Source organism: Procambarus clarkii, chromosome 40, assembly GCF_040958095.1.
Source record: "Procambarus clarkii isolate CNS0578487 chromosome 40, FALCON_Pclarkii_2.0, whole genome shotgun sequence".
NCBI classification, from domain to species: domain Eukaryota; kingdom Metazoa; phylum Arthropoda; class Malacostraca; order Decapoda; family Cambaridae; genus Procambarus; species Procambarus clarkii.
In genome coordinates this window covers 17,678,206-17,701,649 of record NC_091189.1, presented here as the reverse complement: position 1 = coordinate 17,701,649, position 23,444 = coordinate 17,678,206, and the positions used below count along the sequence as shown (strand labels likewise).

General features: G+C 40.8%; 2 protein-coding genes across 13 annotated transcripts in view; both read right to left on the bottom strand.

Annotated features, from left to right (window-relative positions):
- The window catches only part of LOC123757945 (uncharacterized), a 36,748-nt gene extending 30,411 nt beyond the window's left edge, over nucleotides 1–6,337 (bottom strand). For both annotated transcript variants that reach the window (XM_069338764.1, XM_069338763.1), the window contains exon 1: nucleotides 11–6,337. The gene's annotated coding sequence lies outside the window, so the exon portion shown is untranslated. The remainder of the gene's footprint in view (nucleotides 1–10) is intronic.
- Nucleotides 6,338–10,310: 3,973 nt separating this feature from the next.
- Nucleotides 10,311–23,444, bottom strand: part of LOC123757946 (ras-specific guanine nucleotide-releasing factor RalGPS1) — a 144,029-nt gene continuing 130,895 nt past the window's right edge. For 6 of the 11 annotated variants that reach the window (XM_069338758.1, XM_045741927.2, XM_069338761.1 and 3 more), the window contains 4 exons: nucleotides 17,638–17,835; nucleotides 17,125–17,266; nucleotides 15,786–15,980; nucleotides 10,311–14,496 (listed from right to left, as the gene is read on the bottom strand). In XM_069338758.1, coding sequence (XP_069194859.1) covers nucleotides 14,347–14,496; nucleotides 15,786–15,980; nucleotides 17,125–17,266; nucleotides 17,638–17,835 — 685 coding nt within the window. In that variant the 3' untranslated portion in view covers nucleotides 10,311–14,346. The remainder of the gene's footprint in view (nucleotides 14,497–15,785; nucleotides 15,981–17,124; nucleotides 17,267–17,637; nucleotides 17,836–23,444) is intronic. The other 5 variants (XR_011231017.1, XM_069338757.1, XM_069338760.1 and 2 more) reach the window with 1 other exon arrangement.

The window sequence follows — 23,444 nt, the reverse complement described above, 5'->3', positions numbered from 1 at the left end:
AACAGCTCACCTTAGCAAGGTGACGACGGATGGGTTGTATGGTGGTCGAGCATGCACTAGCTGCCACCTTCCTTGCTCGCTCACTGGTGACTGCTGGCACCCTCGGCACTCTCTCCCTAGTTCGTCACTAGGAGACGAGCATGGAAGAAAGATTGTACAGGCTAGGGGCTGGAACTTGGAAGATTGCACAGGCCAGGGGCTGGAACTTGGAAGATTGCACAGGCCAGGGGCTGGAACTTGGAAGATTGCACAGGCCAGGGGCTGGAACTTGGAAGATTGCACAGGCCAGGGGCTGGAACTTGGAAGATTGCACAGGCCAGGGGCTGGAACTTGGAAGATTGCACAGGCCAGGGGCTGGAACTTGGAAGATTGCACAGGCCAGGGGCTGGAACTTGGAAGATTGCACAGGCCAGGGGCTGGAACTTGGAAGATTGCACAGGCCAGGGGCTGGAACTTGGAAGATTGCACAGGCCAGGGGCTGGAACTTGGAAGATTGCACAGGCCAGGGGCTGGAACTTGGAAGATTGTACAGGCCAGGGGCTGGAGCCCAGAAGATTGTAGGGTTAGGGTTGGAGCCTGGAAGATTGTAGGAGACCATTGCTGGATCATGGAAGATTGTAAAGATCTGGAACTTGGAAGAGTGCAAGGATCATGGCTGGAAACTGGAAGAGTGTAGGGGATCAGGGCTGGGGGGCCTGGAAGATTGTAGGGACCAGAGCTAGAACATGGAAGATTGAAGGAGCCAGGGCTGGGGACTGGAAGATTTTCTTATGCTACGTCATGGTCAGTTTGTAATAAAAGCAACTAAGTTTTGCACAATCAAATCTTAAGTTTCCCCCCAAACAATGGGGAAGCGTTCACCTGTCAGCGGTGCCCATCACAAACTGTGACGGTTGTATGACCGCCCTCTTGTTGATTGGCGAATGGCTACCCCAGCAGTCTGGTGGAGGCTTCCACACCTGCAGAACACACGTGCGCCTCCACACTTGCAGCGCTACATCTTCTGGAAGTGCGAGTGTGGCAGGTAGACCTCAGAGTGAGCCACAGCTATTAAGGTGTGGGACTTGGCACTTTTATTTGCTTGGAGTGTTTGCACAGATTTAGTCTACTCTGGGGATATCAAAGATATATTTGTTTCTGGTGTAGTGCTCATGGTTCTATTACACCTATCAAGGAAAGTTTCAGATCAAGATTAGCAATTAGGAACAAGGTTTTGTACATGTAGATAGCACATGAAAATGTGTAGAGTGAGTGTATGCTTAGCATGTTATGGAACTTAAACAGAGGGGCGGTGAGTTGTCTGAAGACAGGGTTTGTTATAGGTCTGCTAGCGGATTTTTGCTGAGTGATGATAGGCTTAAGGTAATTTTCAGTGGTTGAACCCCATGCACATATACCGTATGAAAGACAGGGATAGATTAGTGCGTAGTATACTGAGAGGAGAGCAGAATTGGGAACATAATATCTGATTTTAGAAAGTATACCGACTGTTTTGGCTGTGTTGTATGTGGGTGCTAAAGTTCAGTCTCTTGTCTACGTATAGGCCAAGGAACTTCCCCTCACTTTTATTGGTAATGTTAACAATGTCTATCTGGAGTTGAATCTGTTTGACGATTTACTACCAAATAGAATGTAGTAGGTCTTTTCTATGGTTAGTGTAAGTTTGTTGGTTGACATCCAGTTTAGTTTAGTTCATTTATTGTGCACCCCATACGCATCCTGTAGACGGTAGTGGAAAGGGTTACAGAGCCACATAATGGGCTCAGGGACTGAACCCCACAATTCATTTAATTAAGCAAGTTACAATCTTGATGAGCTAGTTACAAAATTCAGTATAAGTCACATCATCAATGGGTTCGAGATCGATCACAAGTACAGTTTCTAAATTAAGCAAATGACATGTGGAGAGCTAGTGACACAATTGATATGTTTGTCCTGCACACCGCCCCCCCCATCCAGTGGACAGCGGTGGATAGGGTACAGTCACTTAGTTACTACCTATAGTTTGCAAACTGGGGATATTTGGCTAAAATTTCTGGTAGCAGATCATTCCGAATGAAATATTTACACATCGTTGGAACATTCGTTATAGAATTGTCTCTGAATTCACGTATCTTTTCGCACTCCATCACATAGTGACGGAGGGTGTGCGAATAATTTTATTGACAGTTTACATTTGGCCAGGTCTACATCGGCAGATAATGAGAATTCCCAGAGATACTTGTAAGAAAGATGAATGTGCAGCAACTGAGGGGATGTGGTGTACATTACATGCATAATATTACAGCAGCTGAATGAGAGAAACACCAGCGTAGAGATACTGCCTATACTCGTGAGACAAATTAAGAGCCAGAATGAAGTTCTGCAGTGAAAAAGGAGATTAATATATTGCAGAATAACTATACTGTAGAAAAGGCCGGGCATTTGACGTGCATGGGAAAATGGCTGAACGTCTGGGACAGTCATTGTTGGTTATTGTGGTGGCCATAGGAAAAGTCGGCTGTTAAAAGGGGAATAATATATTGCAGAATAACTATACTGCAGGAATGGAAGGTAACTATCAAATCCGATTGATTGATTGTTGAAGATTAATCCACCAAAAAGGTGGCACGGGCATGAATAGCCCGTAAGTGGTGGCCCTTTTGAGCCATTACCAGTATCATTAGTTGATACTGGAGATCTGTGGAGGTGCGACTGCACCCTGCGTGACGGAAGATGTCTCCCGTCTATCAAATCCTGATTGATAAAGATTAAGCCACCCAAGAGGTGGCACGGGCATGAATAGCCCGTAATATCAAATCCTTCGCGGGCGCGCGTAAGTACCCCCGCTCGTTGTTGCACGTGCAGTTTTGATGCAACTCCTTAATCACGATTTGTTCGTTAGTCAGATGTTTTCTTCCCACAGAAATTTCACCGCTCTTGTCAAACATTGTACATATTCTGTGTCAACCGTCTGTACTTTTTTTACAGTCACAGACGGCACTGCTCCTGTGTCAGGTAAATCCACTACGGGCTCACCATAGCCCGTGCTATTTGCCCCGCTCCTGTGCCAGGTAAGTTACGGGCTCACCATAGCCCGTGCTACTTGGAACCTGTTCCGAGTAGCTGAATCTATAACAACAACAACAACGTCTGTACTTACTGGAATGTGAAGCTACTGAAGCTTCTGAAGCCCTGTGCATCAAACTCAATGTAGCGAGTAAACTTATGCTCGCTCCATTATCTCATCATCTTAATAGCATAACTAATTAGCATTAACTACACAAGCTATAATCCAATCCCTATTTACAGGTAACGGTTTTTCCACCCTCCTATCTTATTGTGAGGTGTAGTCACCGTATATAAGCAAGCGATTTGAGAATAGCAAGATCCCCAGTCTCAGCACCACTCTTGTGCCAGGTAAATCCACTACGAGCTCACCATGGCCCGGGCTACTTGCCCCGCTCCTGTACCAGGTAAGTTACGGGCTCACCATAGCCCGTGCCACTTGGAACTTGTTCCGAGTAGCTGAATCTATAACAACAACAACAACAGAATAGCAACCCAGTACAATTTCCAGTCAAGAATGTAGCACTCGGCGTAGGCAGTTCTAATCGTCTCCAAGACGCTACAGCTTCGACACAGAACAGACAGCAGACTAAGACAACATCGAGCTACAACGCTCTCCCACATAGAGCTCTGCGACTCCGGCCACACTATGCGTGCAAGTGACTTTGCAAGAATGTAAGACCATTCATGCTGCAAAATTTGGTGAGGCTAATGCCATGTGTCTGTTCCCCCAACCTTGAACATACAGACGTACTTTTTAGAGATATAATTAAAATAAGTGTACTAGATTCAAGACTAGCACTTGGATGAGATCACTTCCTAGATGAGGTTTTAAAGCACTGCTAGTCGACACCTTCAGTGAGTTTATGTAGCTGCTGTATTATGTCCAGGTTCAAGTCTTCGCGAGAAGTTGGCTCCCTCACATTATTCCTCTTAAATGTCTTCAGATTGTCATTAATTGGGCTTTTAGTTTCAATGAAAGGATTTATATGTTAGGTCAAATAGGGTTGGTTTTGGGAACATTTTTAAAACTGAATCCATTCTCGGTTGAGAGACTCTTCTATATGTGGCGCATTCCTCTCTCTCTCTCGCCTCTTGGCCTCATTTAAATAGACTTCAGCCATAAGTGGATCAATTGCCCCGAAGATCACCTTTGAGCGATCAATCTTGCCTAACTCGCTCTCCTCAAAGAGCTCATCCATGTCTAGTGTAAAGGGTAAATTATCCTCATCAGGAGGAATGTTCTAAGTAAACTCTTTTCTTTTCAACAAATTTTTCATTCTCTAATTATGTTTCTTGGTTGAGAAGGTGATTTCCTTGCTACACTCATGGTACTTGTCCCAGTCAAAAACTTTGTCATTGTACCCAAGCTTGGCATTGTAGTCATCATCTTACACCTTCCGTAAATATTTAGGAAATGGGGGTATCATTGCCTTGCTGTGCAAATCTTGTATGGGCTGCTTCCTGAGTTGCTTCCGCTAGTCTTCATAATGTTAGGCCTGAGATTTCTCTTCGACCTTCTCGCAAACTTTGTTCACAGCTTGTTGAGTGTCCTTGGAGGAGTCATAGTGCCACTTTCGACATCTCTTCAGTATTGGCACAGAGTCCGTTGTGAGGAACATGACCCCATCTCTACAACATCCCTCTTGCTCCAGATGGAACACCAGTGGTATCCTTTTGGCCTCCTGGAAAGGTTTGCCTTCCTATGCATTCTTATCAAGGCTGGGAAAAAACTGCTCCAATGGGAGACAGGTAAAGACTGTTTCATCGTGTGTGCATGACTCATCTGCAGCACCAGCACACACATAGCTCTCTCTCTCATTCTTTTTACCAAGACTCGCAAAGTTTGGCTTCATTCGGAAGCTCCACACCTATAAATCTTATTAAATTAAACTTTAACAATGTAATAGTTTTGCAGAGATTTTGCTTGTCATTGAGAAAATATTATATGTTAGCAATGAGTAATACAGGAAGGTTGGAAGGACCCAATCTTATATAAATATTTATTTTGCGGTGCCAATGATCTTGCTGTTACGGTACCAGAGGAATTGTTAATGAACCCCAGCGAACACCAACTCTGTGACCCTTCATGACAGATACATTAACTGTACTCTGTCATAAGATTACTCTGAAGGTGATCACTTCTGGCGAAGAAATTGCTTCAACTGGCCAGCCTAAACTACCACCTTCACTCTCCACCTCAACCATTCTCCTCCTCCTCCTTGATCACTTAACCTACAACTAAGAAATACAGAACAATTTGATATAAAATACCTGCTATCTTCCAGCAAAACTTAAAATGGATAAAATTTCATAAAAGTTTGTTACAACTTTCATGAAATTGAAGTTTAGATGATATATCATCCCAAACTGCACCTTTCATGAAATAAAAATTAATCGGTTTAAAATCTGAGTTTGGTTGGTTTTTGTTGCACATTAATCTCCTTTCTTGGGCAATAGGAATCCACAGATATTAGTAACAGTTGAGAAACAGATAGCACAACTATTCAGTACAAAACCTAAGTTAACTTTAATTATTTTGTAGAACAATAGTGTTAAGAAATCTTATTAATTACTTATATTATTATTATAATAATTTTTTGTAATTACTAATTATTACTCTTCCTTCTGCTTGGTCTTGAAGGAAGCTGGCCTCGGGTGAAAGGGGCTGTTATGATCTTTTGCCTGGAACCCGTAGGTGTGGGAATGGGACGTCCACCTCCTGAGGCTCATGTGGCCCAGGCTCTGCTTCTGGAGGCTGGGGTCATTCTTGCCCTTGCTGGGGTGGTTCTTCTCCGGCCCTGACCACGGCAGTCTTTGGGTTTGGAGTCCTTGTGCCTTCGTTTACCAACTTCGAGGTTAACTCCGGAACTAGAGCTCCTAGGGCAGTTCGTTGTTGCCTTCAACCTCGTTCTGACAGTTCCTGCGACGGTGCTGGAACCAATCGTATTGGCGTTTGCCTTTCCATTTGAGACTTTTGGCGCCGTAGAGAGGGGGGACCTACAGCTTGGGTAACAGCTTCTCTTCCATATCAACCTACCCTGACTTTGCGCCCTGGAGAGGCCACTCCAGACCGACAACCAGAACACATCTCCATAGTCTCCTGAGACTGATGGATGCTTACTACATTTAAATGTACAGTATTTATTTATTTATATACAAGGTACATTGGGTTTGTGAGAGTACATAACATTGGCGTTCTTACATTCGTGTGTAAGAATACGTTCCACACAGTCCACATGCACGAGGACACATGTGGAAACTTAGTATCCAGATGAGCCACAGGGACATTAGAAAGAAGATTTTCTGTGTCAGAGTAGTTAACAGACAGAATGCATTAGGCAGTGATGTGGTGGAGGCAGACTCCATACACATTTTCAAATGTAGATATAATAGAGCCCAGTAGGCTCAGGAATTTGTACACCAGTTGATTGACAGTTTAGAGGAGAGATCAAAGAGCCGAAGCTCAACCCCCGCAAGCACAACTCGGTAAGTACATGTGCAAGAATACACATACTAGTACATGTATTGTACTCACCTAGTTGTGTTTGCGGGGGTTGAGCTCTGGCTCTTTGGTCCTGCCTACTGTGTATGGAGTCTGCCTCCACCACATCACTGCCTAATGCATTCCATTTGTTAACTACCCTGACACTGAAAAAAAAATTCTAACGTCTCTGTGGCTCATCTGGGTACTAAGTTTCCACCTGTGTCCCATCGTTCGTGTTCCACCCATGCTAAAGAGTTTGTTTTTGTCCACCCTGTCAATTCCCCTGAGAATTTTGCAGGTGGTTATCATATCTCTCCTTACTCTTCTATTTTCCACGGTTGTGAGGTTCAGCTCCCTTAGCCTTTCCTCGTAACTCATTCCTCTCAGTTCCGGGACCAGTCTGGTGGCATACCTCTGAATCTTCTCTAACTTCGTCTTGTGTTTAACTAGGTATGGACTTCAGGTTGGAGCTGCATACTCCAGGATTGGTCCTGGAGTATTGGAAGTGGTATACAGGGTCCTGAACGATTCCTTACACAAGTTTCTAAAGGCAGTTCTTATATTGGCCAGTCTAGCACATGCCACTGATGATATCCTTTTGATGTGGGCCTCTGGGGACAGGTTCGGTGTGATATCGACCCACAGATCTTTCTCTCTATTTGACTCTTGCAGGATTTCACCTCCCAGATGGTACCTTGTGTTCAGCCTTCTGCTCCCTTCGCCTAATTTCATTACTTTACACTTTCCTGAGTTGAACTTTAGCAGCCATTTTCTAGACCATTCCTCCAGTTTGTCCAGGTCGTCCTGTAGTCTCTATCTATCTTCATCTGTTTTGATTCTTCTCATAATTTTTGCATCATCAGCAAACATTGAGACGAATGAGTCTATACTCTCTGGAAGGAAGGTCGTTTACATATACTAGAAACAGGATGGGTCCGAGTACAGAGCCCTGTGGAACCCCGCTGGTGACATCTCGCCACTCTGATGCCTCCCCCCTCACCGTTACTCGGTTTCCTATTGCTTAGATACTCCCTTATCCACTGGAGCACCTTACCTTTTACTCCTGCCTGCTGCTCCAACTTTTGTAATAGCCTTTTGTGAGGTACTGTGTATTGTGGAAGATCCTCTTGTAGGTTAGGATAAGGCACTTTAGATAAGGGTTATCAAGGGTGATATCAAGGGTTTTTCTTAAATTCAATAAAGAGGGCAAATGGGAATTCACTTTTGTCATGTGTTTAGTAGATTATCTTGAGTAAATTAATGCCATAATGGCACCATTGGTTTTCTTGCAAGATATAGATCTGATCTTTGGGATATTTTTGGCAGGTTTAGGCTCAATTTATTAAGTTAATAGAATTCAGTTTTTTTAATCTGAGGCCAGAGTGTCAGTCTTCAGGAAGTTTGATCCATTTGTTGTGCGAGTTATTGTATGACTTTCAGGATCTTAAAAGTGTTTTTTTTTCAGACTAATGTTTCTCTTAATTGTTTTAATGTGCCATTTGTGTGCCTTGGATTATCAGACCATTTTATAGCTATTTGTATAACCTACAGTCTCTCCCTGGCTTGGTGCAGTCTTTTGATAATTACTTTTGTTATTAAGACTTTGTAGACATGTTTTTCACCAAAGTGCTATGTTTTTTCTAGCTGTTTAGATTATACTGTATATGACTACCTTACATGTGTAGATAGTCATATTTATAACATACAAGATTTTGGGTGACAATATTCAAAGAGTTTATTAATTTATGTCTATTTAATATAGTTTGGTTACAGCAGTTGGGTGTTAGAAATGGTTCAAAGGTGTTGTAATAGGTTGAGACAAGGATGCATGTTTCATGCTGCTGTCAGAGTCAGGTAGTGCGCAGGGCTGAAGGTGGTCAGAAGCAAAGTGCTTGTGCGAGGCTTGGAGAGGCGAGTTTGAATGAAGCAGAGAGCAGAGGTTGAGTGAGGCTGGAGTGGAGAGCTCAAAGGAGAGCGAGAGCAGAGCTCAATTGAGGTTGGGAGTGACTGTCTGCTCTGTAGCGTGAGTGGTAACGGGTGTGGAAGTTGGTTACAAGACCGCTGATGCTTGTCATCAACTGTTTTATACCCGTGTTAACCTGATCTTGTGTTAGATTCAGTTTGCGCCTCACTTGGCAGGCTGATCATCATTTGATCTGATGGGAAATTCACTGGTTACTTTTGGGTGTCCTAAGTAATTCATGGAAATCTTGAGGATTTGTTACAGACATCATTAATGATTAGTAAATTGATTGCAGGTGTCATTAAAAATTATGGGGATTATTGGGAACTTTATATCCTTGTAATAGAATTTCTTGGAATGTGGAATACCTTAGAGACTTTGTGGCAGCCACTAAATTTAGGTATAATGTGGCTGCTACATATTTGATGCAAGCTCCTGGCAAGAGGGTCAGAGTAATTTTGGCCGCACTAAGTCTTCTGTCCAATTCGAAAAGGGTTTCCTCTCCCATATGATATCAGAGAGGCTGCAACTATGAGGATAGGTTGAGAGAACTCACCCTCACCCAACACAATGTCAGGTGAAATGTGGATATGAGCCGTTCAGGAATGTAGCGTCAGCACTAACTACAATAGTGGTTCAGTGACAAACGCTCTGGATATGCCATGGATTGTCTCCAATGCAATCAGCATTCACCAGCATACAATGTAACACTTGGCGAGTCTAGTTCTAACTCTCACACAAGATGCTACAGCCTCACTACAGAGCAGTTAGCCAATGTTAACCTTATTCAAGCTACTCACATAGCTTGAGAACCCCATGTGGGGTGAGAACCCCATGTGGGGTGAGAACCCCACATTCAGGCCCTCTGATCCCACTCCTCAATTTGAGCTCTATGCTCTTGCCCCCCTTCTACCTCTCTACCCCAACATAACTCAAGTTCTCGGCTCACGGCCTCGCACAAGCGCTCTGCCTCCCAAGCTCTCTGTCTCCGGCCATCGTCAGCACTATGTTCTACCCGACTCTGCCAGCAGTACATGACAAGCATCCTTGTCTCAACTTATCATGACACGTCATCTGACTGCTGAAACCAAGACTATTAAATAAACAAAAACTACAATACTCTTTTGAATGTTGTCACTCAAAAATGAATATGTTACATTTTTATGCATTACACACACACATTACCAATGGTAATACTGTACTGTCTACCTATAGAACCCACCCACCCTTTGGACCTCGGCCATGCCTATCGAGGATGTTTTCAGTGAGCCTTTGTCTTGATGGATGTTGAGCAGCTAATCCTTAAGCACGATTTCCTGTGATACCACAAAATTATCTATTTGGCGTCTTCTTTTAATAAATAATTACTTGCCACCATGTTGTAGATCCTGCAGGTGGGGCTCACTATTTTATCACCAGTACCCCTGTACAGGTTGTTAGTACTGTCCCGGCCTCATCAATGGACATGCAGGCACTGCTAGAAGTGTTCAAGGATGTAAATGAGCACACCACCTCTTGTCCTGAGGTACCCAACACTGTCACACCACATCATAACCACCCACCTTTACCAGGCCTCTTTGCTTGGACCCAGAGTGATTGGCTCACAGGAGAGTCGACAACCCCTCCAGTTGGACACCAATGACAAGTACCACTTCAACTTATAAGGCTATACAGGGTGTGCAATTTATTGGCCAGCCAGATTAGTCTACCAGATATCACTTGCCGTGGAGAAGGCGGGGAAGTATTGTAACAGCCACCTGCAGTGCCTAGAGTGCTACGTCTTCTTCTGTACATGGTTATTAAAATAGTAAATTAATCTGCACAAGATTAATGTTTTTATTGCTACAAACATAAGAGCACTCATTCATGGGTATGCATTATAACATCACAAATTTTGAATCATCTGTAAATTAAGGCTTTACAATTTTACATTTCCATTTAAAATAAATGACTATGATACACTAGCAAATTTATGTTTTCTGACCTCTAAATTTATATCTAAAATGTTGAGAGCAACTTATTGGAAGCAATACCTTACCAATACACTTAAATGTTCTGAGCTTGGATGAATTCTATCGAGTGACAGTTATGTCGCGTAAACAATCTCTGCAAATATTGTATGTACAAAAAAAAAAAAAAAAAACTTTTAAACTGTAAGCTTGAATAATACTGAATTCTGGTGCCCCTAAGCAAGAGGCTTCCATACACAGCTTGGAATGAGTATTTGAGGCTGATAAAGAATTTTTGAGACCTTATTAGCATTTTGCATGGTATTTAAGCTGTATTTACATTTATCAATGAACCACAATTAAATGCTAAACAAATCTCAAAACTTCTCATACTTTACACCCTCAAGTTCAGAGGGATTGCAGAAATCTGCTTAATCACTATTTAGGAATACCTAAAGCATCCAGTTGTCAAGAAACTGTAATGCACAAAGTACAAGTAATGAATGCACACCAAAACTTATACATCATATATTTCACAGCCTAAAATCAATTAGTATGTAAACATACAAGAATGCTGCAGCAATATGTACTTCTCTTTAAATTGCAGGAAAATTTCCAAAACCCTAATACTCATTTTCCCACTTGACCAATATCTTTGGCTTAAAGAACTTGTGATCTCCAATGAATTTGATAACATTTTACATTTCACTTGCAGAACACAGCTTATTATAAAGATGACTCCTCCAGAAGTTAAATGGTCATAAATGTTCAAATTGCTTAATTCAAACTCTAGCAACAGCTTCATTGAGTAAATATGCTCACTGTATTTTGACCGGCAAACAATTTATCATGCTAAAATATTTTTACAATGTCAAACTTTATTTCCAACACATTAGCATGTGGAAGTTGCAAGTTTAAACATAATATTTACAAAACAATTTGCAACAGGTGACAATTTGCCTGTGCTTTAAAATGGTAACAATATACAGTACACAAGACAGGTGCAATAAAGGCAAACAGAAATAGAAATGCTTTTTCTTTGCAATGAGGGAATATGGCATTTGATAAGTATCAAAAGAATGGCATTTGTTAAGCGACACCAGAAACAGTCAAATTTGAGTAACAGAAATGGTTAATATTATGGAATGATGGACTATGTAGGAAGCTGACCGTGGAAGGGAAAGAGCAGTGATGAATGACACCTACAAAGATATGCGGACAGCTGCACTAACATGTGCACTAGCTCTTCTATTGACAAAATATATTTGGTTCAGTATAAATGACAAAGCTTAAAAAAAAAAAAAAAAAAAAAAATACATATTTTTCTTGCAATATTTAAACTTGTGTTTTCCTCACAAAAGCAGTTGAGCCATAGAGCACTTGAAATACATATCATGTATTATAAATGAATGTATTCACATCTTTAGGTACATCACATGCAGTCACAAAATGGCCATATTCATCATATTTTAGATATGTTTGTATACAAGAACACACATTTAGTGCCATACTCAATAATACCTCGGCTTTTAAAATAGGTTTTAAATTGTCAAGAAACCTTCCTCATGTATTATGTGCACATCTTCCCCAAAAGAAAAATTAAAAAAAAAAAAATTTCCATACTAAGTTAACAGAACATAGCTACATTACCTTTTTAAAGTTGTTAACAAATGCTGAAGCAAAAATAAATAAAAAAATATATATATAATAGTAAGGAATATAGTAACATAGTAAGGAATATAATTTTCTGATAATTTAAATTGAAAATGCTACTTTAGCTTCAGCCAATGCCAGTAAGGAAATAACAATCAGCCTTGACATAATTGTATTAAAGCCACTGTAACAAATACAAATATTTGTGAGCACGCGCACTTGCAGAGTTGAGCAGATGCGCACACTCAACATGAACATGTGTAGATACATGCATGCATGAGCACTTATACACATGCACATTTCCATGTATATGTACACATGAGCACACAGATGACCATGTACACATGAGCACACATATGATTATGTACACATGAACACACACATGTTCATGTACACATGAGCACACACACATAACCATGTACATGTGAGTACACACATGACCATGTACACACAAGCACACACACATGACCATGTACATGTGAGTACACACATGACCATGTACACGTGAGCACACACATGACCATGTACACATGAGCACACACATGACCATGTACACATGAGCACACACATGACCATGTGCACATGTGAGCGCACACATCACCATGTACACATGACAGCAGAGGCAGGCAGCAAGACACCACACACACACTCACAGTGCCTACTAGTTGCATACTCTCACACCAATATCCAAGTTGTCAGATTTTTTAAAATGTCTCAAATTACATAAAGTTTTCATACAGAGTATACTTTACATTATAAAAACTTGGATTTTGGCAAAAGAAACAATTTACTGAGACTCTTCTATGCTGATCTATTTTCAATATCTAGAGTATATTTTCCCCTCTACTGTGTTAGGAAAGACCAAGAAGGGAAAAAATATTTTGGTGCTCTCAAATCCAAAGTCAACAACCCAGATCTGGGTAAAAAATAATATGCCCATTGGAAAGGTTCACTAAACTTTTAAATTTAAAATATGTTCATCAGCTTCTTAGCTTTATGAAACTGCCAATTATTCTTTTTGTCTGGTGAAATATTACAAGAAATGGCGAGTATCCCAGCTAGTCACCAGTTTTACACATGCATCAAACCACACGCACCAGGCATGGAATTTTGTGTCAAATTCTGGTCAGTCAATCAGGATTCAGTAACACATTCAGTTGCATTCCCACAAAATACATTACATAAACTACTGTATATGAAAGTGTGAAGCACGGGCCAACGAGACATTCTTTATACCTCAAGCATTTTCAAATATTCAAGCATTTGCATTTCTAGACATACAGTATTTTGACCTATGGCAAACATCATATTAATCATTACTCATGCTACTTCCTTTGGCAGAACAGTTTATAAGGACTAGACTAGACTCATGTTCCTCTGATTTGTTAGCTAGGGGGTTAAAAACCTTTTACAGCATGGATAAGAGGCCACATTCTGAAACAATATTCAGCTCGGTGTTACTGAGCAACACACATCTCTTGAGAAGGTCATTATTATATGTACATTAACACGTTCAACTCCCCTACTGACTAGGAGCCATTGCTACCTAGATAATTACAGCAAAGCCCAGAAATTTGGGAAATACAATCTGCTATAGAGACTGAAATGAGTCGTATAGTCATTGCTAGTTTGGGTAAAATGACCTCTGTAAATGATTCTCATAAAGAATGAAATCACACTTGCAATTGCTGAAAAAAAGGTAAGAACTATGGCTTACACATTAAAAAGTAATGATAAAAGATTCTCTTTCAATACCTCACATCATGCATAAGACATTTAATTGTACCATCCTCTGAAATGAGCTGATTAAATCATGAACATTTCATTGGTAATTCACACATGCCTCATTACCCAATGTGAGGAACATGAGGGGTCTCATGCATGCTTCATTATAGTGTGAGGAGCATGAGGTCTTATACATGCCTCATTACCCAGTTTAAGGAACATGAGTTCAAGTTTTGTATTATGTTTTCTAAATTACATATAGCCTCCTTTAATTGTTTTTCTTCTTTTTCTATTCTACTAAAATTAATTTATCCTTCATGTTTTCTCTTGTCATTTGTTAATTATACACAACTTAACGCTACAATTCATCACCTTAACAGCTTCATCACTTATGTACTTCAAATTTATGTTACATATATTGAGCTTTTAACTTGGTCATCAATGTTTTTCTTTTTAACAAAAAGTCTAAGAACTGAAAATAAGAAATACTAATTTCACTGAACACAAACCCATATTTAGGATTATTCAAATGTCATAAGATTCTCAAGCGTTTCAGGTGGTCTCTGTATATTTTCTGAGAGAGCTTGCTGCAAGTTGGATATCCAGGACTTTGCTGCAGATACCGATGGAGCCCGAAACTTGTATATCGTAGCCTTCGCAGGGTCCGAGAGCTGCAAATTTATTTTTGTTTTTTAAATTACTGCATGTCAATGAAAAGTACATAAAATGTTTAAGTAATTATTTGTTTATTATTACAAAATTACTTCAATATAAGAGTAGAGCAAATAACCTAAGCCACAACAAAACATACAATTAACTCCTCAGTAACATTAACCTTACCAATGAATCAACTTCAAACTTCATTTACCGTAATTCTTACAGGAAGGAAATAGTAGAGAGATGTAATAAAATTTAGGACTTTGCAACAAGTATTGAAAGCAAATAGTTATTGACCCACAGTAGAATTAACTATAACAAGCAAGGATTATAAAATCTCAACTTGGAACAAGGTGCAAGCCTTCAACTACATGCCCAAAACCTTTACTTTACAATAGTTAACCATTGAACTGCTCAGTCACACACTAAAGCTTGCATGAACACAATATCCACAAACCCCAACATGACAATGAACATGACTAAGTGAAAGCAGTGTAAGAAAAGGAACTTGTGCAGCATAAAATACTGTAGAGCATAAATGACACGGCCCAGATACTGCTATGGATATGTTGCTGGGGGTGGTGGTTGGGTGGGTGTTCCTCACTGTTTCCTTGCTTCAATTCTTTCCTTGAGTGTGCCCTCCATACCACCCCTGAGGAGTGCCTCTTCCAACCCATGAGTGTCTTCCCCTACTCTTCAAACGTGTCAAGTGCAATAATAAGAAGTCGAGTGTCAAGTGCAGTAATAAGAAGTCAAGTGTCAAGTGCAGTAATAAGAAGTCGAGTGTCAAGTGCAGTAATGAGAAGTCGACATTCAAAATTTATTATGGGCTTATAATTTTCAAGACTCAATTCATTATATTCTTTATTCCACCCCAAATATTAAAATGGAATCTGTCTTGAAAATTGTAGCTGACTAGAACAGAAATTTTGTCTATTATATTGATTTTCTAACTGGTTAAACTTCAGAACTGGAAATTCAAAGATTTTTTTTTTTTCCACCAGTAGCACTTAGGCATGCTGCATTAACCTAAAACATGATACATCTAACACGTACATACACAAACATGACAATTTCATCTTAGTGTATAAAGGTCATTATTTCAATAAGTTCTAATTCAAAGGCAATAGAACAAACCAGGGAAGAGCCCTGGTTTGATGTAAGCTAATTTTAATTTAGTCAACCACAAGCAAGCTAAAGTCTACACCATTATATCATTACATTCTCTCAAGAGTTTCATAGTTGCAAAGACCATCACCAGCTTGCAGGCATGGCAGTGGTATGTGAAGACAAGTGACATTACCAAGGTGAACACCCTGACCTGGAACACATCAGGCTGGGACTGTGCATCATGGGGACCGACAAGAACCAGCTTTCCTCCTGCCGAGACTAGAGGCTGTAGTTTACACGGGGAAGTTTTGAAATCTGCTCGTTCCTGACCTCGAGAGGTGAGGCTTTTTGGGTGATAATACACTAATGCACCACCCCATAACTGCACCTGTGAAGATAATTATATAGGTAACCACCTGAATGACAATGTATTATGGCATGTTAAGTGTTTTATACAGTACAAATGTAATACAGTGCGAAGCAAAATAAAGGCAGCAAAATATTATTTTATTAATATATAAATAATATATACAGTATAAAATAAGAATTTTAAAATTTTTTCTGTCTTTTACATTTTTTCACTCTCCAGTAATCTTATGTTGTATTTTTTAATGACTAGATTAAGTTGACCAGACCACACACTAGAAGGTGAAGGAACAACGACGTTTCGGTCCGTCCTGGACCATTCTCAAGTCGATTTTTTACCATTCTCAAAATCGACTTGAGAATGGTCCAGGATGGACCGAAACGTCGTCGTTCCTTCACCTTCTAGTGTGTGTGGTCTGGTCAACGTACTTTAGCCACGTTATTGTGACTCATTGCCTGATTAAGTCTTGGCTATAACACACTAATAGCCGTCCTATAAGACTGCCATCCTATAATTGTAACATTTTCATAATTAAACTCAAAGTAATAATTTCTCACAGAAAAAATAGTACTATAGAAAGCACCACAATATTACACAATATGAACTATAGATGATGTAAACTACATCCTGCATCAAAATACAATTTGTCTCCCTTCATGATTGCCTTGCAAAAGTCATTAGTTTTTTTCATTGGTATATACTGTCACCTTACCTTAGTCACTATGTATTAATCAAACATTAACTTCCAAGTGAGTGCCTCATCAGCAGTAAATGCTAAAATTATCAAGTCCAAGAATTCTTTTAATGCTAGTATAATACTTTACTTCCTTTTGTACGTTTCTTTCTGGTGACTCCCAGCATTGGTAAAAATGCTTTACCTATTGCTTCCCTCCTGTTCAATTACAATTATAATAAACTGAAAGATACAGACTTATTTTAATGACTGGATCTTTGAATGCAAAAAGTTTTTTTGTTCTAACATACACACTTGAATGTAAGACCATGTGTGATATGTCATTTTCTACAGAAATACACCTACACAGGCTGGGACAAGACATGGAATTCACTCTCCTCTCTCACAACACACATTATAATTTTGGAGAGCACTTATTGCTACAAAATGCATACTTAATTATTAACTATGCTAATTATCAACATATCTTACCCAATATCTATGCCAAGCTGCTACAGCTGGTCTGCGGCCATCCTTGATGACAGTTTTGCGTCTTAACGGGCCCTGTACACCACACTCTTCACCACTCACCTCAAAGACGACCTCTGTGTCGGAGTCTGAGGACAGACCTGACCTGCAAAAATACATTCAAAATAATGTCATCTAAACGCAGACTGCAATTTGACAAATAACTTACACATACGGTACTGGAAACTATAGTCTATGGATAAAGTCAAGCTCAAGCTTCAGACCTATTTTACGAGTCTTTCACTGCTGTAACAAAAGTATCTCAATAGATTTACAAATTTTTCAAACCTTATATCCTTCATAGATATATATCCAACTATTATTATTAGCTTATTTTCAAGTATTACAATAGCTTTTCTAGTAAGATAATTTTTCTTTAACTATATTTCCACATGGACCAAGCCCTAAATAACTCAAAATATTTAGACGCTATCTGCAGCTATCACTTTTCTAAATACTGGGCCTCATTTTTCATACCATGTCCGAGTGAGTGTGTGAGGCGGCGACGTACATTCATGGTGGGGTGGCGGAGGTGGATCTAATTCAGAGTCATCTAGCAAATGTCTTGACCCATGCGATCCCTGAGCTGATGGACAACCGGGCTCATGACTACCCAAGCTATTCACAGAGTCACAACGCGGTCCTTCACTGGTGCCAGAGCAACCTTTAAAAATGCTGTCAAGAAAATGCATTATTCACTAATTATGTGTTTATATTTTTTTTAGAATGATTTCAAATTTAGATTTCCTATGTATAGCTAATTGCTATTAATATTCAGTTATATAAAAATAAAAAAATAAAAATTAGTTATTATGCATTATAAATAAATATCAAAACTAATTATTGTGCTATTGCAAAATCAATAGTATGTACAGTACTGTATATGTAGAATTACATTTGCAGTCAGCTTTTTGTAAATATCGCAGTGTAGTACAGTGTGGCTTGCTGGATGACAGACTTTAGCCAGAAAAATATAAACAAGTATTTGAGTGCCTGTGTCAAGGCTGAATGCTCCTTTACAAAAGTGACCCATGAATCAATATTATACTATGAAAATGTAGCTAGCAAAATTTGAAAATTACTTGCTCATAACAGCCTGACATGCCTAATACTGTATAAGTAAACCTTGATTTCACTATATTAAACACATCCTAGCCAAATATCATCCAAGGGTCAATTGTGTACAGAGTAAGATATGTGTATATGACTGGTATGTAGTACAGTGCTTTTAAAAGTTGACATGAAGCACAATTGCCCATGTTCACACACACTACAAGCCAAATTGTTTCCTGTGCTCCTATGCCTCATGGGGACAAATCTATGATATTTTGTGTAGGTCTACATTTCCACAGTACAGCTGCTGGACTTACTGGACTGTAACTGGACAATGCCTAGTTACAGCCCATCTATGTAGCACCCCCACCCGCCTCCTTCCCCCAGACTTTTGTTAAAAAACTAGCATTGAATGTAATGAAATGCCATTTCATTACATTGGGCGAGTGAGACTCGGAGGAGTCCCGGAGCTAACCGAGCTGATATGAATATATTAGACACTGGCATCAGTCAATGCACATGAAGTTCTAGGCCTTCTGGGGACCACGAGCCAGAACCTGGCCCCCTCAGAGAGGCACGAGGAGCAATGGCCTATAGAAACCCCCATGTGGTTGGAAGCATTCTATGTCTGCCATTGACCGGGTCAGGCACTCAGAAAGGTAACCTCCCCAAAACAAACTCCTATTCTGGTTAAAATATTGCTACTGAAAGTGAAACTAGTGGACAGGACTCCCCCAAATGAAAATGAACAAACAAGCATGGCATCACCACTTTGCTATCTGCGCATACTTTTCCCCTCCCTGGGAGGGGGAAAACAGGGAGCCCCAGACCCCCGCACGGGCTATCCACCCTGCAGTTCTGAGGCTGGATGTCAAAAACAGCGAAAAAAACAAAAAACGCCGACCGGAGGGAGAGTTGCGGGGGAGCCTCTGGGTCTCGCCTAGAAAATGTTTTTTCATTACATTCAACGCTGGTTTTCTGGGGGGAGCCCCTTTGGCTCCCCCAGAGCTACTTACCCAAAGACAAAACAAAAGGAACTTACCTAGGAGGCGGTCAGCTCTTGCTCCTCAATGCAAAGTCGACACAACTGGCTGCAACCGCCGATTCAATACGACATTGACCTGACTAGGCCCAGGACCATTGACAAGGTGGCAAACGTCTAGGACCCTGTTCGACCTCCAAAAACCCTGTGCCCGATTGTCAGCCCAAGGCACGCTATCGAAGATGGCAGCCAATACAGCAAACTTACGAACACCGTGGGCATGAGGATAGACTGCAGGCCGGTTGGACCAAATAACCCTGCAAACAACCTGAGAGACCCGAACCCTGGAACAGGATAGAAGGGAAACCAGGTCAACTCAAAGTGCCTCCCGGCCACGGAGGCTGTGGAGCGCAGGTAACGGCGGACAGCTGCGACCGGACACAACACATGATGTAACCCCGGCCTGACTAACCAAGCAACAACAACCCAAGGTCCCCTCCAGAAAGCAGCAGTCTCATTCTTCGCCAGAATAGGAGATGGCTGCAACCGAACAAACCTACCACCAGGACCAAAAGAAGAGAAACCCCTGTGCCGGAGGAGAGCATGAAGCTCCCCGACCCAATCCCAGAGGCCAATGTCAACAGGAAAAGAGCCTTGGAAAAACAATCCTAAACCAAAGGGGCCACCACAAACAAAGGAGAAGAGAGGAAAGAGAGCACCCAGTCCAAGGCCCAGGAGGGCTCAGCAGGGCTCAGATGCATGAGCAGGCCGGAGGTGAAGCAATGCACAAGACAACTTGCGGAATGGAGCAGACTTAACATCAATACTGAATGCAAGCTGGAGCGGCTCCGCCAGCGCCGCATGATAGGGAGCGACAGTATTCGGCATAAGAAGACGGTCCTGAAACAACCATGATAAGAAGGACAAAATAACCCTATCAGAGACCGAAGTACACCTATCGCCAGGAGAGCCAAACCCCGAGAACTCAGCTGATGAGTCACTCGAAGCGACCAGCCCCAAAGAGCCAAGGACCGCATCGAACCTCTGCAGTTCAGGCAATGAACCACCAGGGAACAGTTCGAATTGAGCTGGACCATCGATCTGCGAGAGATCCAAATCCTTTGGAGTGACATCCACACAGCCGCAAATTCCAGCACTGTGCTGTGAGCCTGATGGAGGGACAGAGCCCACCACCCCTGGCCAGCCTGGTGAGCACTGGTCACAAAGCCCCAGCCAAGAGACAACACATCCATGAACACATCGAGCGAGGCCTCGGGTAGGAGCAAAGGCACTGAACCCCGAAAAACCGGAAGAGGAAGCCGGCGACGCAGCAATCGACGCAAGGCCCTTGAAGGCCAAACCCAGCGGTCGCAAGAAAGGCGGATGGGACATCCCCGAAGGAACCAGAACTGCCGACGAAGCCATGGGGGTCTGGGGCTCCCTCTTCCCCCTCCCGGGAGGGGTGGGTTGCACAGACAACGGCACTGCGACATGATGACGTCATGCTCGTTTGCTAATTTTGGTTTTGAAAATTCTGTCCACTCGTTCGGCTTTCGATAGCAATAGTTTCACTAGAATAGGGGGGTTTGTTTTGGGGCGCCTACCTTTCTGGGTGCCAGATCTGGTCGATGGCAGACATAGAATGCTCCTAACCACATGGGGGTTTCTATAGGCCATTGCTCCTCGTGCCTCTCTTGAGGGGGGCCAGGTTCTGGCTCATGGTCCCTGGTAAGCAAGAACTCCGTGCACATTGACTGATGCCAGAAAGTTATCCATATCCATTCAGCCTGGATAGCTCCGGGGAGCCAACGGGGCTCCCCCCCCAGAAAAAATGCCTTAAAGTAAAATTTCATACAACTTCATCAAATGCATCACATGTACATGGGATATACCTCTTAGTTTCTTGTAGTAATGACATTTTCTTCAAATATTAGTTAGCAGTCATTTTGACCTACTCCACATATCACTTCCCCACCACCCAATTTATATTTTTTATTTTTATAAATGACAGAAATTTATATTCCCAACTGAAATTCTTCCATCAGTCCCGGCACACCTGCTGGTGACCATTGTTGCTGTGAAGGTCTTGACTCGCATGACACAATCCATGTTGTTCACGCTTCAAATTTTAAAGGACAAAAACCTAAACTTTGAAAGAGAACATAAAATGGTTGAACAATCAACAAGGGCCGTGACGAGGATTCGAACCTACGTCCGAGATCATCCCAGACGCTGCCTTTATTATTTTGTTCATTTGATGCATCATGCTAGTGTGATTTCTGTGTGTACATAAAATGGTTCCTATAAAAAATAAAAATGATCATAAGTATTTGTGACAGTTTAATTTTATGTAAACAATCATAACTAAGTATGAATAAGTGACCCATTCATTTTCCATATTTTTTATGAATCAATGGTCTTTGTTATAAGAAACAATCATTGTAAATATACTGTAGAAGCACTCCCAGCTACCCAAAGTTAACACACTGGCTTCTCTCTGTAGTAACTACTGCTGTTGTTACTACATTTATAACTCTCAGTCACATTTCACTGCTCTATAAAACCAAGTATACAGTGATTTTTGTAAATTATCATAAATTATACAGTTGGCTCAGAATCAAACGGTCTCTGGTGTAATTCCCTCAGGAGGACCAGGTTTTCTTTCACCGGATGACTCTGTTCACCTAGCAGTAAACGGGTACTTAAAAGTCAACTGTTGTGGGTTGCATCGTGGAAATCTTTCAAAAGCCTAAGGGGAACCCTTCACACCTTTATTGTAAACAGTTTACACCCTGTAATGTTCAGCAATTATTGTTATTAGTTTAAATGTTTTTATTTTTATTAATGTGTTTTATTTTTACTTTTATTTATGGAAATTTCTTTTATAAATTCACAGTGTCTGCAAGTACTGTACTGTATATAGAGTTGTGTATGGGAGATATTGATGGTTTTAGTGTGATGTAGAATATCATTCCCACGCTTCCTGAAGCCTCTCCTCAGTCTCCACACTACACCACTCAGAGGAAACTTGTTTTAGTAGCACTGAAGGTAATTACTTAAGTGTGAGAGTGCTTTGGGCTGTGCAGTGAGGCAGCAATCTCACTGTTGTGAGGGTTTAATTTAAGTTTTGCTCTCCTCACCATGGAGGTCTGTGTTATCATGTGATAATCCCATGTCAGTATTACGTCCTCCGTGTGCTTTAAATATACAGTATGTGATGCCAGCATAATACTGGCTTGTTTGAATCCCTCAATTTAAAACATTTGTGTATAGTTCACTTGTATTCCCCTCTTTCCTCCCTACTATAAATTACTGTGACTTTAATTAACGTAACTCCTTACTATCGAGCCTTGTCTTTTAATATCAAACTACTGTACTAGAAAATACTTATGGTTTTCTGCTAAAGCCCTGTCTGTGAACCTGAATGGTAGTGCTTAAAGGCAAGAATGATTCTTAATTCTAGGTTTGATTGTGGTTGTATTTTTCAACTTATATAGTATAAAGAGCTCATATGATGTTTGTAAAGAATGAATAATATTTAATCTATTGTCATACTCTTCAAATTAAGAAAACTGTAATACTGATTCTGAGGATAAAAACAAAACTAAATTAGTTGAAAAATACAGAATAAATATTATTGATCTGTGATAATGTGTACAGTGCAAAAGAAACACATTGACAATAATGCAAAAATAACATTTACTGGTTAATTTGTTCATTTCTAGGGAGAGCATAAAGTGCATTTTGTGACCCCAGTATGCATTAGAACCATGATACAGTAGCTTAAGTACTATGAAGGCACCTTTAGCACCATGTCTAGCTTTACTTAGAAAGCAGCTCAAATCTGTTCAGCATTATTATGGTATCTAGTGTAACAGTTGCAAGAGCAACATCAACATTTAATTCACCCTGCAGAGTAAACCAAATACAATATACAGTATCCAGAAAGCTTTTACGAATAACATTGCAAGCCTTGGTGGACATGAGCCTTACATATGGCTGGCCAAGGTGGACATGAGCCTTACATATGGCTGGCCAAGGTGGACATGAGCCTTATATATGGCTGGCCATAGCAGCCATGAGTCTTACATTTATTCAGTACAATGCCTTTTGCAGCACAACTGGAACTTGAGACAACAAGTGCCGGTCAACTTGCAGCACAAGCAATAAGCAGCACTTTAAGAGTGGGTAAATGATGACACCCACTTCTCATTTGATCATCAGAATACATTATAGAAAATAAATATTG